The sequence below is a fragment of the Cryptotermes secundus genome, unplaced genomic scaffold, assembly GCF_002891405.2.
Source record: "Cryptotermes secundus unplaced genomic scaffold, Csec_1.0 scaffold819, whole genome shotgun sequence".
Classification (NCBI taxonomy): Eukaryota; Metazoa; Arthropoda; class Insecta; order Blattodea; family Kalotermitidae; genus Cryptotermes; species Cryptotermes secundus.
The window spans coordinates 240,608-255,436 of NW_019723314.1; the positions used below are offsets into that span (position 1 = coordinate 240,608).

General features: G+C 39.3%; 1 protein-coding gene across 7 annotated transcripts in view; it reads right to left on the reverse strand.

Moving 5' to 3' along the window:
* LOC111861836 (kelch-like protein 5) overlaps positions 1–8,400 on the reverse strand; it is a 33,272-nt gene extending 24,872 nt beyond the window's left edge. Inside the window, exons 1-4 of one of the 7 annotated variants that reach the window (XM_023846740.1) lie at positions 8,329–8,400; positions 5,103–5,173; positions 1,023–1,195; positions 319–480 (exon numbers count right to left, since the gene is read on the reverse strand). In XM_023846740.1, coding sequence (XP_023702508.1) covers positions 319–480; positions 1,023–1,195; positions 5,103–5,161 — 394 coding nt within the window. In that variant the 5' untranslated portion in view covers positions 5,162–5,173; positions 8,329–8,400. The other 6 variants (XM_023846743.2, XM_023846741.2, XM_023846742.2 and 3 more) reach the window with 6 other exon arrangements.
* Positions 8,401–14,829: the final 6,429 nt, after the last annotated feature.

The window sequence follows — 14,829 nt, forward strand, 5'->3', positions numbered from 1 at the left end:
GTCGCCTTCGTCGTAACCTGCGGAGTTGGCCAGTTTATCGTACCGAGTTTTCATCCGGTCACTGGCAAGCTTCAGATGTTGCCGGGCATAATTGTGGATGTCGTGCAGATGATCCACTAAGTCTGCTGCATAATCGGTTGTGGGTTGTTCTTTGTCTGGGGGTACTCCAAACAGCAGGTCGCAGGGTAGCCGTAGTTCTCGTCCGAACACTAGACCAGCAGGCGTCAGGCCCGTAGTGTCGTGAGTGGATGTGTAATGGAATATCACAGTAGTAAGCAGGCCAAATATTTTATGAAGGTGAACAAAATAACACTATACCTGTATAACAGTAATGGACAAGCATCCAAAGTGCATCTCCATCTACATCTTGTAGAACCACCTCACTCTGATCTGCTTCACGGAGACCACTCATGAACATAGCAGCAAAATATTCAGAGCCAGCGCTCAAAACAAGACGATGTGCAGGAATACGATGAGAACCTGTAAAAACAGACAAAGAAATTAAATACAATGACAAAGGTCACGCTCTTCTTCGCTGTGAGAACCTCAAAATACATAAGTACAATAAGGTCATACACAGACATGAAAATATACTAGACAGTCACAGCTTGGATAAACATAAAATATCATGACAGTTTGGTATTACTTACAGTTAGAAGAAATTCTATTTTAAGGAAGCAATCCTTGTCTTTTTTTTTTTTTCTGTGGCACTACAGCCCCAATTTGGGCCTAGGCCTACCTCCATGACACTCTCCGTTTCACTTCGGTTTACTAGATCTTACACATGCTGCAGGACTCCTTGGGCGAGTGATCAGCTCGTCGCAAGGCCTCTACCTGTAGACAAACACAGAAAAACGCACACAAACATCCATGCCCTGGGTGGGATTCGAACCCACGATCCCAGCTTCCGAGCGAGCAAAGACAGTGCACGCCTTAGACCGCTCGGCTACCGTGACCGGCAATCCTTGTCTTACCTTCAACAATTATAGATGTTTCCTGCATAGTAAGTAATGTAGTCATACCTGCTACTAAAGTAATATCTGTGAGCTGATTCTTGAGCAAATATGCTTCCATTCTGTTAAGACTACTCTCAGCATGGTGCAATGAGCGGAAGCACTCATCATGAGCTGTAAGACTTGATAAGCTATATACACTTCCTCCATCTTTGGGGCTGGCCATTCCATGGTCTGAGTAGCTGCAATACCAGGAATTTGCTTATGTATCAAAAAAAATATAAAGGAGAATCAAGGAATGAGGTCTGGTCATATAATCTTGTTGTGGTCTTATGGGCAGAACTGATTAAAATAACATTTATTAAAAAAAGAAGTTATCTAATGTTATAAATCACATTTACAGTACAACACTGAGAAACAAAATTCTAAAATACAAACATGAAAACAAACATGTGATATTAATTTCCTGTACAAAAAACCAGACCAGATATCAGACCAAATGTATTACTGATATTCAATCTTGAACTAATTCTAGATGTAAAATGGCAAGTGTTGCCAATCAGTGCATAGAATTTTCTACCAAACTAATAAGAAACACAATTTTCTTTACTGTAATAGTAAACACTGTTGAGGCTGGCACTCCTTATTAGTAGGTTGATCTGCAGGTTTCTGAGTTGTTGAAGAACTGCACCACATTGTACTGCAACTATGAAACTGCCCCTTATTTTGCAATGATTTTAACATTTTCTGCATAATACACACTTTTACTATTCATAAACACACACTGATTAATTACATATCTTCATGTTTTCTCTCTTCCTTCAATCAGCTGAAAGTAATTTTAGTATAAATTGTTCGGTGATAGTCCAATTACAAGTTGACAACTATCAGTGTCATATAGTTCTCTTCTCTATAACGAATCCATCAATATTCTACAAAATATCTCAAACAGAAAGGCAAGCATTCTGTTATGAATGAAGCATTTATTCAAATAAAAATCATGAAGTAGGATTTGAGGTTATCACAGCAGTAGTTATGAAGAGTTTTATCTTCGGGAAAGTAACACCTTGTTGTCTGTTGAAAGTCAACTGACCTTTTGGAGGAACATATTGCCTCCATCTTCAGGGATGAAGAGATAGCCAAGCAAAAAAACCACAAATCTGGCAGCAAGCATGCAAAGCCTGGCTCTCGTGCTTGCTGTCAGCTTCATGCTGGTTTCCTCAACCCTGAAAATGGATGTGTCATGTTCCTCCAAAATTTTGGTTGATTTTCAGTAGGCTACAGGACATTACATCTCAGAAATTAAAATCTTAAAAGTCATGAAGCTCTACATCTCCCCTGTTTTAAATTGTCTGCAGATGATACCTGCACATGACATAGAAACATGAATGTTGTGTTTTCTGCAAACTGCAATGTGGACTCACTGCAGTGAGTTCGGGGTATCAGCTCTGGAACATAAAGATCAATGAAAGGAAAACTCAGGTGATTTATTTTTCCAGAAGACTTAAGAGTCCCTGATGACATACTACACCTAAACGATGAGACATTCCCTTTGTAAATAATGTAACATATCTTGGGGTCACTTCCAACAGGATGACATGGAGACATCATATCAAAATAACTGTAGCCAAGGCCTTGTGCATGTACATAAGGACCCATTTGCTATTCAAAAGTTGGTGTTTCAATACAAATACTGAACTTAAATTTACAAAGCTCTGATCATGTCAGTTATGACTCACGCCTGTCCCACCTGGCAATATGCGGTGGACACTCATCTTTTAAAATTTCAGCGCCTGCAGAACATAGTACTCTGCACTACTGGAAGTCTCGATAGGTGCACACCAGTCATCAAATTGCACGTGACTTTCAAAATTCCTTACACTCATGACTTCATAACTATATTATTAAGGACACAGGCAGAAGTAATCCTAAACCATGTAAATCGAAATGTACATGGTACTGAACAAGGAGAAGCCAGGCATAGGTGGTATAAGAGGCATAACCTTCATGGTGGTGATGCCTATGACCCTTCAGCTGACTAACTGCTGTTTCAGAGTAATTAAATAGGTCAAGGTATACCTGCCGCACAAGCCTGCATTAACAGAACACCTCTGTATATCTTGTATAAATGTTACTATAGCGCAGGGACAAAGGGTGCAGACCTGGGCACTGTAACAGCGCAGATATACTCATGCTGAAACTACAGTGCAACAAACATAGCGCCTACATATAGAGACCAACCCCTCCTTTGTCTAAGAGGAGGCCCCATTTTGAGACATGTACATATCCAGGAGAGAATAAAAATCTTGCTTATGGATCTCAAGAAGGCTGAAGCCAGGAATGACTGTGCTGGCGAAGAACAGCAGCAATTTAACCGACCAACACATAAACCTCAGCAGAGGGGGGGTAACCAGTAGTAGTCAACCCCTCATCTCATCAAGGAGAAGGCCCCATTTCAAAATATTTTAACTTCTTTGAAAAAATATAAATGTGTGACGATACACAGAGGTACCTCTGGGTCCCAGGTTCAGCAGCTACTTCTTCATGGCATTATGTGGAATAAAATTTTTCAGTTGCAATTCTGAAATAGTCACAGCTGTCTCACAATTGTCAACAGCTGTTTCTAGGAGTATGGACTGGATTCTTCTGGCACAGGATGAGGACCAGTGGAGGGCTCTTGTGAATACAGTACTGAACCTTTGGGTTCCAAAAATGTTGGGAAATTCTTGAATAGCTGAATGACTAGTGGTTTCTCAAGAAGGGCTCAGCTCCATGGAGTTAGTTACTGGTTCAGTATAACCCCAATTACTAGGTGGTTCAAATTCGACTGGAACTGATTTTTTTTTGTAAACAAGCCGCACTGTGCAGCAGCTGTGCGACCTTGAGAGATTGTAGCCACAACCTCCACCCTCCCTCATGTTAGGGTTAGAACCTGTTCAGTCCTGTCTGGGAGTTGCTAGAGTGATGAGCGAACAGAAGTTACCATGGAGCGCAGAACAATGCATTGTGATCAAATTCCTCACTGGAGAAAACGTCCCGTCTGCTGAAATTCACCACAGACTCCAACAACAGTATGCGGAAGAGTCTCTCTCACGGACCCGTGTGTCTGAGTGGTGTAAGTGCTTCAGAGAGGGCAGAGAGCGCGTGGAGAATGAACCGCATGATCGTTGGCCGCGAACATCTGTCGCTGAACCAAACATTGATCGTGCAGACGCGCTTATTCGTGAGAATGGGTGCATCACTATCAAGGAACTTCGAGCAATGCCGTCCATCAGTGTTGGTAGTGTAGAGGACATCATGAAATACCACCTGCACTATCACAAGGTGAATGCACGGTGGGTACCACGCACTTTGACGGACGTGAACAAAATGGTGAGCATGCAAGTTGCCAGTCATCTCCTACAGCAGTTTGAAGACGAAGGTGATGCATTTTTGAAGTCTATAGTGACCACCGATGAAACGTGGGTGCACTACTTCATTCCCGAGTCCCAGCAATTGTCACGAGAGTGGCGGCATACCAGTTCTCCCAAACCCAACAGAGCGCGGAGCAGCCATTCGGCAGGAAAAGTGATGGCAACATTCTTCTGGGACTGGCAGGGGGTTATCCATGTAGACTTTCTGACAGATGCCAGAACAGTCAATGCAGCTTATTTCTCAGGCCTCCTGGCAACAGACATGAAGCAAAAGATCCGATCCAAGCGGAAGAGAGGTGGAAAGCGGGTAGCCTTCCTTCAAGACAATGCATGCCCCCATACAGCCAAAACAATGGAAACCCTTCGCAAATTGAAATGGAACCTTGTGACACACCCGCCATACAGTCCCGATTTGGCCCCAAGTGATTTCTACCTGTTCGGAAGGCTCAAATTGGACTTGCAAGGCATGCGGTTTATGGACGACGCTGTCATCCAGACTGTTCAGGAGTGGATACGCCGCCAACCACAAATCTTTTTTTTAAAAGGGCATCAGGATGCTTCCAGAAAGTTGGAAAAAATGTGCTCACTCCAGAGTGGAGTACGTTGAAGACCGACATGTACAAGTAATTGTTTGGCAATTATACTACTCTGCACAATTTTAAATTTGAGTATAAATAGCATTAAGAATGCTATCCATGATTATTTCATAAGAAAATGCCATGATAAATTGCTTTACCTCTGAGGCTTTTCATCAGGACTACACTCCTCTCTCCTCTCTCGGTTGCAATGGGCCATTTTTCAAACGTCCTGAAAGATATAAAATTTAATCTTAATTTGGTTGGTTATTCCTTTCTAATATGAAACTCATGTCCCAACATTTTTAGAATGCAAAAGAATATAATTAGAATTATGTTGGGACGCAGAAGGAGGGATTTGTGCAGGAACTTATTTAGAGAATTGGAAATCTTACCTCTGGCATCTCAGTACATACTATCTCTTGTGCTCTTTGTGATAAAAAACAGAAACAAATTCATAGTAAAATCAGAGATTCATAAAATAAATACCAGACAGCAAAATAATCTCCATCAGCCTCTTGTAAATTTGAGTAAATACCAAAAGGGAATAAGGTCTATAATAATCTGCCACAACATATTAAGGAGGTATCAAGTGACACTAAGAGTTTTGAGGTATAATTAAAACAATTTTTATATTTACATTCTTTTTATTCTTTACATGAATATTTTGGTTATAAATCTTTTTAAGATGCGAGTAGTTGTCTTGTTTTACAATTAAAAGAAGACAAGATTGTCAGTCTGTGTTGCGGTTTTTAGTTGCTTATTTTAGATACACACAATCTTTAGATTACTGTATACTAGTCTTTATTTCAATTATATAATTAATGTATGTTATATAAAACTCATTAATGACATTGTGTTTTAACTACTGAATTTTTAATTAATAGATGCGAGTAGTTGTCTTGTTTTACAATTAAAAGAAGACAAGATTGTCAGTCTGTGTTGCGGTTTTTAGTTGCTTATTTTAGATACACACAATCTTTAGATTACTGTATACTAGTCTTTATTTCAATTATATAATTAATGTATGTTATATAAAACTCATTAATGACATTGTGTTTTAACTACTGAATTTTTAATTAATAGATGCGAGTAGTTGTCTTGTTTTACAATTAAAAGAAGACAAGATTGTCAGTCTGTGTTGCGGTTTTTAGTTGCTTATTTTAGATACACGCAATCTTTAGATTACTGTATACTAGTCTTTATTTCAATTATATAATTAATGTATGTTATATAAAACTCATTAATGACATTGTGTTTTAACTATTGAATTTTTAATTAATAGACTTGTATAAAACTGTACAAACTGTATAAGGTTTGCCATTACTTTTACTACTAAAATTAACTTATTTATTATATTGTATATGTTTATCAGTATTTTATACAAATGTGTATGCTATTGGATGACAACTGTAATCCTTAGTTGTGACTGTAACTAGGACGATCTCCACATCCGCATGAGAATGTACTCTCGACAGGAATTATGGAAGGTGAATAAATGAAATGAAATAACCCACAATCCATACAAATATCCCAGATGGATATTTATAAAATAGCCTGCCCACTTTTATTCACCTTCTTACAGTCAATAATTTTGTTTTATATTTTTTAAATTTCTAAAGTTACATATTTACTTAGCTGTAGATGTCTATGGTAAATGCAGAATTGTCCCTGTGATTAACTAATAAAGTACCACACTATCGAGGTGCATGGGAGAGTGGTGATATAGCTCCATATTCTTAACTTCAGCACTATATGGAGGTGAATGGTCAGCTTCACATTCTTCCCAATTTATTTCCATGGAAATAGCCTCCAGTACCCACTGTATAGGGCTGTGGATGGGTTCCAGAACCAGTCTGAATGCTACTGAGAAGAAAAATATTGAACCATAATTTCTCAGTCATCCACTCTGTAATGCAGCTACCATAACAAGTGAGCTATCCTGGCTCTCCTGTACCTATCTTCAGGAAATAATGTCTGTATGCATGTCTCAAGCCAGCTGAGTATATACAAACCAGCAAAACAAAGCCATCTCCTACTGTCCTTGCTCCCTACCCTATTTGAGACATTAGTATACAAGGCTGCAATGAACACTGCATTCCTTTGTGTCATTTAAAAGTTATGAACTTCCTGAGACTGGTTTGTGCACACAACAACACCAGTTCATAAACAGCAGAATTGGACTAAAGTTACTTAATGCACAAAAAGTTAGTTGTCAGCTCATGAACTGATACTATAAAACTGAAGCTTTCATAACATGAAAACTGCCTCCCTCATACAGCACTGTATTTATAAATAACAAATAACTGGCAGCCTGATGCAGTAGCATGTGTTTTTCTTCCAGGCCATGTGTAAATTTATGATCAATATCAACAGGTTCATAGCACGAACATTAATATGGATGAGAAATCCAGAACTGACCTTCTATTGGAAAGTTACTGAATTACAATCTGAACAGGAAAATAATTTTGCCTTGCTGGGTTATGTAAGGATCGGAATATTTAATATTGTCGGTCCATGTCAGATTTTTACCAATTTAATGGTATTTTATGCACATTTCTATACCCATCAATTGATGATTTTCGTATTTAGTCACTTAAGTTTATTCCCTGTTACTGAAAAACCACAAATTTAAAAGAAATACAGTGTGATAACACACGTTAAATACTAAAGAGAATTGGAACTACTTTTTGTGTGTGATATAATCCATAATACAAATAATTTTTTTCGCAAATTAAAAAAATGCACATACACCTTCGAAAATTTGTACAGCACCTTTCTCATCAGGACAGATTTCTTTTCTTACAACTGACAGAGGTGTTAGTAGAACATCTATTTCCAACAGAAACCTAACTTACTTGCCGTTCATTGCAAAATATATAAATTTTACATTGTAGAATTACAGGAATTCTTCAATGAGTATGAAGTTATTATGTAACACTAAATTAAGTCTCAACATTTGGACAGAATTAATGGTACAGCCTCGATAACCTCGATAATACACGTGCCAAGCACGGCCTGCAGAGGTCAAGGAATTTCAGTATTAAAAATTCATTGTAACCATTTCAACAATACATAATACACTTATCTTAAAACACACCCCTATCTCTGACGAAAAATAACGCCACACGTATTTTATAGACTACTGAAAAAATTTCAGGATTTTGATATTTGCTTCAAGGCTTTCTTGCTTATACTGCACTTAGTGAACCGCCGCACAGACAATTTCAGTCGCTTTAGTTATACGAATTATTTTATATACGTATTGAACTCCGAGCTTGTATTGTTTCTAAAAGTGTTTGTGTCCAGGACGTCCAGGAATATTAATTCGAAAATACCCAGCTTTTTGTTACCTTTACATTCTACAATAAATAATATCGGTATCACCTTTTTATCAGCATAATTTTACCACCATGGCTGTACATGGATTGCAATATGCTGCCACCTAGTCGGAATAATCAATACTACGGAAACATTGTGCAGCAATCCGTCGTACGTATCGCTAAATATCTTGTAGGTGGCCATGTACGTGCAAATGTTGGTATTACTAACGTCTGTTTGGTCTGTTTTTCACAAAAAGCGCGAAAACCATCCACTTTCGCGGAGGAAATGTTACGAATCCGAAAATTAGACGAATTAGACCCTTAGGTTTCAGTATGGTTGGAGAACCACGTGTCGAGAGGGATTAGTAAACGCGTCATCATAGAATTACGTGGCTTTATCTCACAAGGAAGAAACGTTCTTCAATTAAGGAGTAAGTTGTTTCTATGTAGGTAATACGTGGGAATATACATTGCTTCTTGACAATGAAAATCTAGCGACAGTGCCATAATATGAGGTTACGTTTAACAAACTTCAGGCGGTGGACTGTAAAAAAAAAAGTAAAATTGTTCCTCTGCTTAACTACGTGTAATTAAACACTACGCCATGAAAGCGTATGGGAGAGTGGATGTATAGATGCATGGCACTAGGTGGATGTGAGTGGTCAGCTTCACGCCCCTGCCGCTTTACCCCCGAGGAAAGAGCCCCGGTACCCATTGGATAAGAGGCTGAGTGGGTCCCAGTGTCGGCCTGGACGACGTGGAGGAGAGAAAATTCTTGAACCTACCAGGACTCGAACCCCGACCCCTTTGTCATCTAGCCCGCAGCCAGCCGTTGTACCGACTACGATATCTCGGTTTCTCTCAGGCAGTGTACTGTACCAGAGAAAATTACGGACAAGTGAAAACAATAACTGCTGTGTACAAACAATTCCGCGGTTCAGAGTCCTTGAGAAACTGATGGCTGCTTAATCTGTCTAGAAATTTACCGCCAATTGTGGAATCGGAAGGTCCGTTACCGTGGCTACAAGTTTCTATCCCAAGCCGGATTAACCCAATCGAAGCACTTCCACACTTCTTCAAGCGGAATTTCAGTGTTACAGGTATCCCCCCGTTTACGAAGGTCAATCAGTCCATGAAAGCTGTTTGTGAAGTGAAAACTTCGTAAATCGATATTGAAATTCCCATTACTTTACATGGTATCTCAGTGGGTACAGCGACTAGACATCGGGATGGACAGCCAGGGTTCGATTCCCTGCAGAGACAAGATATTACTCTCTTTTCCATGGTGTCCATGCCGGTTCGAGTGCCAACCCAGGTTCCTCTCCAATGGGTAGCCGGGGGTCATATCCCCGGAGAGGCAGAGGCGTGAAGTTGACCACTGTCCTCCATCTATTGCAGAGGTAAAGAATGGTGAATATACACTCCTATTCCCCGCATGCCAGAGGTTCTTAATTTGGGGTCCACGGACCCAAGTGTGTTCGTGGATAGATTCAAGGGGGTTCGCGGACTTGGATGGGAAAAAATTACATCTTTATTTTCACAACCTCTAACTGAAATTTAGCATTTTCTTCACTCAGGAATATAAGCAACAAACTACAATATTATTATTATTAGTATTATTATTATTACTGTTATAATTATCACTTATTTGTTTGTTTACTTTTACTTTTATTCATTATTATTTATTCCAATTATTTAACTGTAATTTGTATTTGACTTTTAATAAGTTTGTATGTAATGTAATTCAGTCATCTACACTGTGCTGAATCTGTAATTGGCCTTGCGGCTGTTGACTCGGCACATTAATAATAAAGAATTGAATTGAATAGAATAGAATTGAATTGAATCCGTGACTTATTCACTAAAGAAATTGCAGATATTTTCATGTCACATTACAGCTGGTGCAGGTAGAAAATAGTAAAACTATCCCTGTAACAGGCCGTGAAGGCCCATAGGATTTGAGATGTCGAGGCTCCCACACTTTTTAGACAGTCGGCTCACAAATGGCGGTGAGATTGTCAGCCTTACGCGCCAGTCGCCCTTTATCCCTAGGAAGATTCCTGGTACTCAATTCTGTTAGAGACCGGGTCGACCCCAGGGCCATAGTGCGGCTGTGTAGGTTAGGTCAAGTGAAAAATTCAATGACATCGAGAGATCGAAACGGCGACCTTCCGCCCTGTAGTATAGTGCCTCAACTAACTACGCTTCCTTGGACCCTCTCTTATTGACGCAGATATCTCGAAATATCTTTTACGCTTATCGCTACTTCGAAATTATAGTAGTTATTAGACCCGCCTTGGGGTCGCGCTGTAGCGTAGTTGGTTGAGGTACTATGATAAACCCGGAAGGTCGCGGGTTCGAGTTCCTACGAGGTAATTTTTATTTCAATTGACCTAATCCTTCCAGCCGCACTATGGCCCTGGAGTTGACTCAGCCTCTAACAGAAATGAGTACCAGGAATCTTCCTAGGGTGTAAAGGGCGGTCGGCGAGTAAGGCTGACAACCTCACCGCCATCTGTGAGCCGATTTCTAGAAGATGTGGGAGTCTCGGCGTCTCACAACCCTATGGGCCTTCACAGCCTGTTACAGGGATAGCTTTACTTTTTATTAGACCCGCCTCTAGAACGGACATAATCGCAGTCTTCCTGCCTGCAGACGCTCGAGTGACGTGACTGGCCAATTATCGGGCAACTGTGCACCTAGAAGTCGTTCAGCCACTAAATGCTGAAGTGGAGTATTCTCACGTTGATGGCCCAGACATCCACGTTGCTTCCCAGTATTCCCTGTCTACAATTGTTTGTTGATCAACATGAGGAATGAGGTGAGTCGTTTTTATCTTTTGTTAAAACTGGAAAGTTAGAATGAGAATAGTTAACGCTCCGTAAGGTGACGCAGATAGGCGCGCGGGCTACGAGTGTAGATCAGGCAAGTTAAAATACGTCGGACGGTTGAGATAATTTTTGAAATGTGTTATTTAAAGTAACTTCTAATTATTTATAATAGATTGCGCAGTGATACGGGTCGTGCATAATATTGTAAGTTCTGTGAATAGCAGGTTATTTCTTTTATTTGTACTCCCTTTTTGTACATTGTTTGTGTTATGAAGTAAAGGCACGGACACGCAGTGTGTTGTACAAGTGGTGTTCGTGTATTATTATTTCATGACAATACAGCTCATTTTAAAAATAATGTGGCCAGAAACCTGCGAACGGTATCAGAAATGAGAAACATTATTTCTAGGAAGGCATAGAAAACCACATGACTCCTCGTGAAAAACTAGCCAAATTATAGGAAGGACACGACTTCAGAAGCTACTGCTGAAATCTACGTGTCTATCTGAGGGTTAAAAGCCATCAAAAAGTAAAAACTTTGGATAACTTGTGAAACCTGCCTTATTTTACTTGCCTGGCATACAAATTTCTTGAATATCTTACACTTTACTTAATTAGCATAGAAATTACTTGTTTCTATGCAGATTTATCAAACAAAACTACTTAAAAACCATACAAATATTAAGTTTCAAACAATCTCAATGAATTCAGATATTTTATTATAGCTTTATTTATTTTATATTTTTACAAACGCAATTTGAGTTGAAATGTCGAAGAATAGGAAATATGATACAGGCTACTTTTATGTATTATTTGGTTTCACTTGAATTAATGAACATGACGGGACACAAAAGCCACAGTGTTTGTTTCTGGCACGAAGCCAGAGAAATTAAAGTGCACCTCCCGTCTGTCCGTCTTGAAAATGCATCTAAAGATGTGTTTTTTTTTCTTTCGTGCGAAGAACTCTCAATTCGAAAAAGCTGGGACACTTTCAAAATTTGCATTTGCCATTTAACAAAAACCTTTCCTTGAAGCATCCCACATAGTGGCTTACCGGACTGATAAACAAAGGAAGCCCCACACTATTGGAGATATTTTAGTAAAGCCATGTGCATTGGAGATGGTGGAGGTGGCCTGTGGACCGGAACAGAGGAAAACACTGGAAGCGGTTCCATTGTCAAATGATGTGTTATGTTCCAGAATAGTTCATATTTCTTTTAATATTTTAAAGCATGTCATCGAGGAATTGGCATCAGCACCACTCCCCATCAGTATGCAACTGGATGAAGCTACAAACACCTCTCAAAGTAGCCAGCTCTTTGTTTGTGTTCGCTATATACACGCTGACGCCATCAAAGAAGAATTTTTATTTTGCGAGTTCTATTTGGAAACTACAAAGGTCGTCGACATTTCGGAACTGGCAAACAGTTTTTTTGTTAAATAAAAGTTTGATCGGAAAGACAGGCTTCATACTCTTTGAACAGATTGAACTCCTGCGATGCTTGGTAACATATATTTGGTTTCTCTACATTAGTGAAAGAGGGAGCTTCTCACGTCGTCACTCATTGCTTTTACACAGACATGCATTGGCAATAATGGCTCTTCCAACGACCCCGAAGGAAGTTTTTTCAACAGACATAAAAATTATTAGTTTTATCAGAAGGAGATCTATTAATCATCGCATTTTTAAAACATTTTATCAAAAAATGGTACCTGAGTATGAAGTGCTTCTCTACCGCACAGAAGTTCGTTGGCTTTCAAGTGGACAAGTCTTGAAGTGTTTGTTCGGACTAATTCACTTTTCTGAAAGAAAGAAAACCCCCACTTTTGGAACATTTTGAAAGAAAGTTTTCTATCCGTGGAATGGCTTACCTCGCAGATATTTGTAACCATGCGAAGAAGCTAAAGCTAAATTCAAGGTTCAAGGTTCAAGAGTAAAGTAAAAAAAAAAATTAAAGCTATCCCTGTAACATGCCGTGAAGGCCCATAGGGTTGTGAGACGTTGAGGGTCTCACATTACCTTGACAATTGGCTCACAGATGGCGGTAAGGTTGTCAGCCTTACGCGCAGGCCGCGCTTTACTCCCCAGGAAAATTATTTAATAAATTCCTGGTACTCATTTCTGTTAGAGGCTGAGTCAACCCCAGGGCCTAGTGCGGCCGGAAGGATTAGGTCAATTGCTACTGAAAAATTGCAATCTTTCTTGGCTAAGCTGTAGATATGGAAGAAGAGAGTAGAGGCTGACATCTTCGCAAACTTTCAGATGCTGGAGGAAGTGCTCTGCCAAAATAGAATTGAGGTACAATATTCTCTGCCAATTTCTTTGAAAAGAGAAGTCTGCAAACACCTGGAAACACTTCAGAAATCTTTCAAAAGTAATTTCTATCTTGATGACATTACAATTGAACAGTTGTTTGGCAGTCATTTTCTTTCTGATATAAACTGTATAAAAAATGACCTAGTCGGAGAAGAACTCATTGACCTTAGGAACAAGAGCTTACTACAGTTGGAATTTAACTCAAGAAGCTTTGGAGAATTTTGTACTCCTTGACAGAAGCATATCCTCGCCTTGGAAAGCGAGCTGTAGAAACTTGAATTTCACAGGCAACAACATATCTTGGCGAACTGGGATTTTTAACGCTTGTGTCCATAAAAACAAAAAATCTAAATGAATTATATGTCCAGCTTGAAATGCGCGTTTCCTTGTCGAAGACCGCACTATAGTATAATGTTCTTATTCAAGCTGAGCAACAACAGTCTCCACACTGAAATGTTTTTAAAAATATAATTTAGCTTTAACTTCATCATATTTTATATTCATTGCCTTGTTATTTAATACATTAATAAAGAAGCACATATATTACTACATAGAAACATTTTTAATCTTCTCTGTAGTACTTAAAAGTAAGAATTGCGCAGGCAAAATTTCCGAAGAAATGTATTCCATATTGTAAATTTAATAGGAAAATAATATTAAAATGGGTCTCGAAGAAATATAGATTGAATTATTATAGGCCGTGCCATATTATAATATGTTACACTATGTTGGTAATTATATGAAAATCATTCTTAGACGGGGGAGGGGTAGAACTAATTCAAATATAAGTACATCAAATAGGCATATACTCGTATCTTTGACTATAGATAGTGTACAAAACTAACATGGCTGTGTTCTGGGATGTTCTGTCATTTACAGTTTGGTAGAAAGATATCAAACCACAGGGCGTCATATCCAAGAACATCATAATCTTCATGTTTATTGCCGTGGGAAACGGAAATCCAAGTGTTTCTATAATGCTGGTAAAATTAATCATATTATAAACCTATAGTTAATTAACGACTTCAATTTTCTCAGGATAGGTCGAATGGCGGACTTCTGCATATTCTTCGATTAAATTCCAGTCTCCATATAATTAGAGCGTGTCTGACTGAGCAGAGGGTTAATGTAAAGTTGTTCCTGTGCTTAACTAATTAAGCACTACGCGAAGAAGGCGTACGAGGTAGTGGCTGCATAGATTCATATTTTCTTGACCTCAGCACTAGCTGTAGGTTAGTGGTTAGCTTCACGTCCCTGCCGCTTTACACCGGTACCCATAGCCGGAAGGTCGCGGGTTCAAGTCCCTATGAGGTCACTGGATTCTTTTCAATTGACCTAATCCTTCCAGCCGCACTATGGCCCTGGACTCGACTCAGCCTCTAACAGAAATGAGTACCAGGCCGGCGCGTACGGCTGA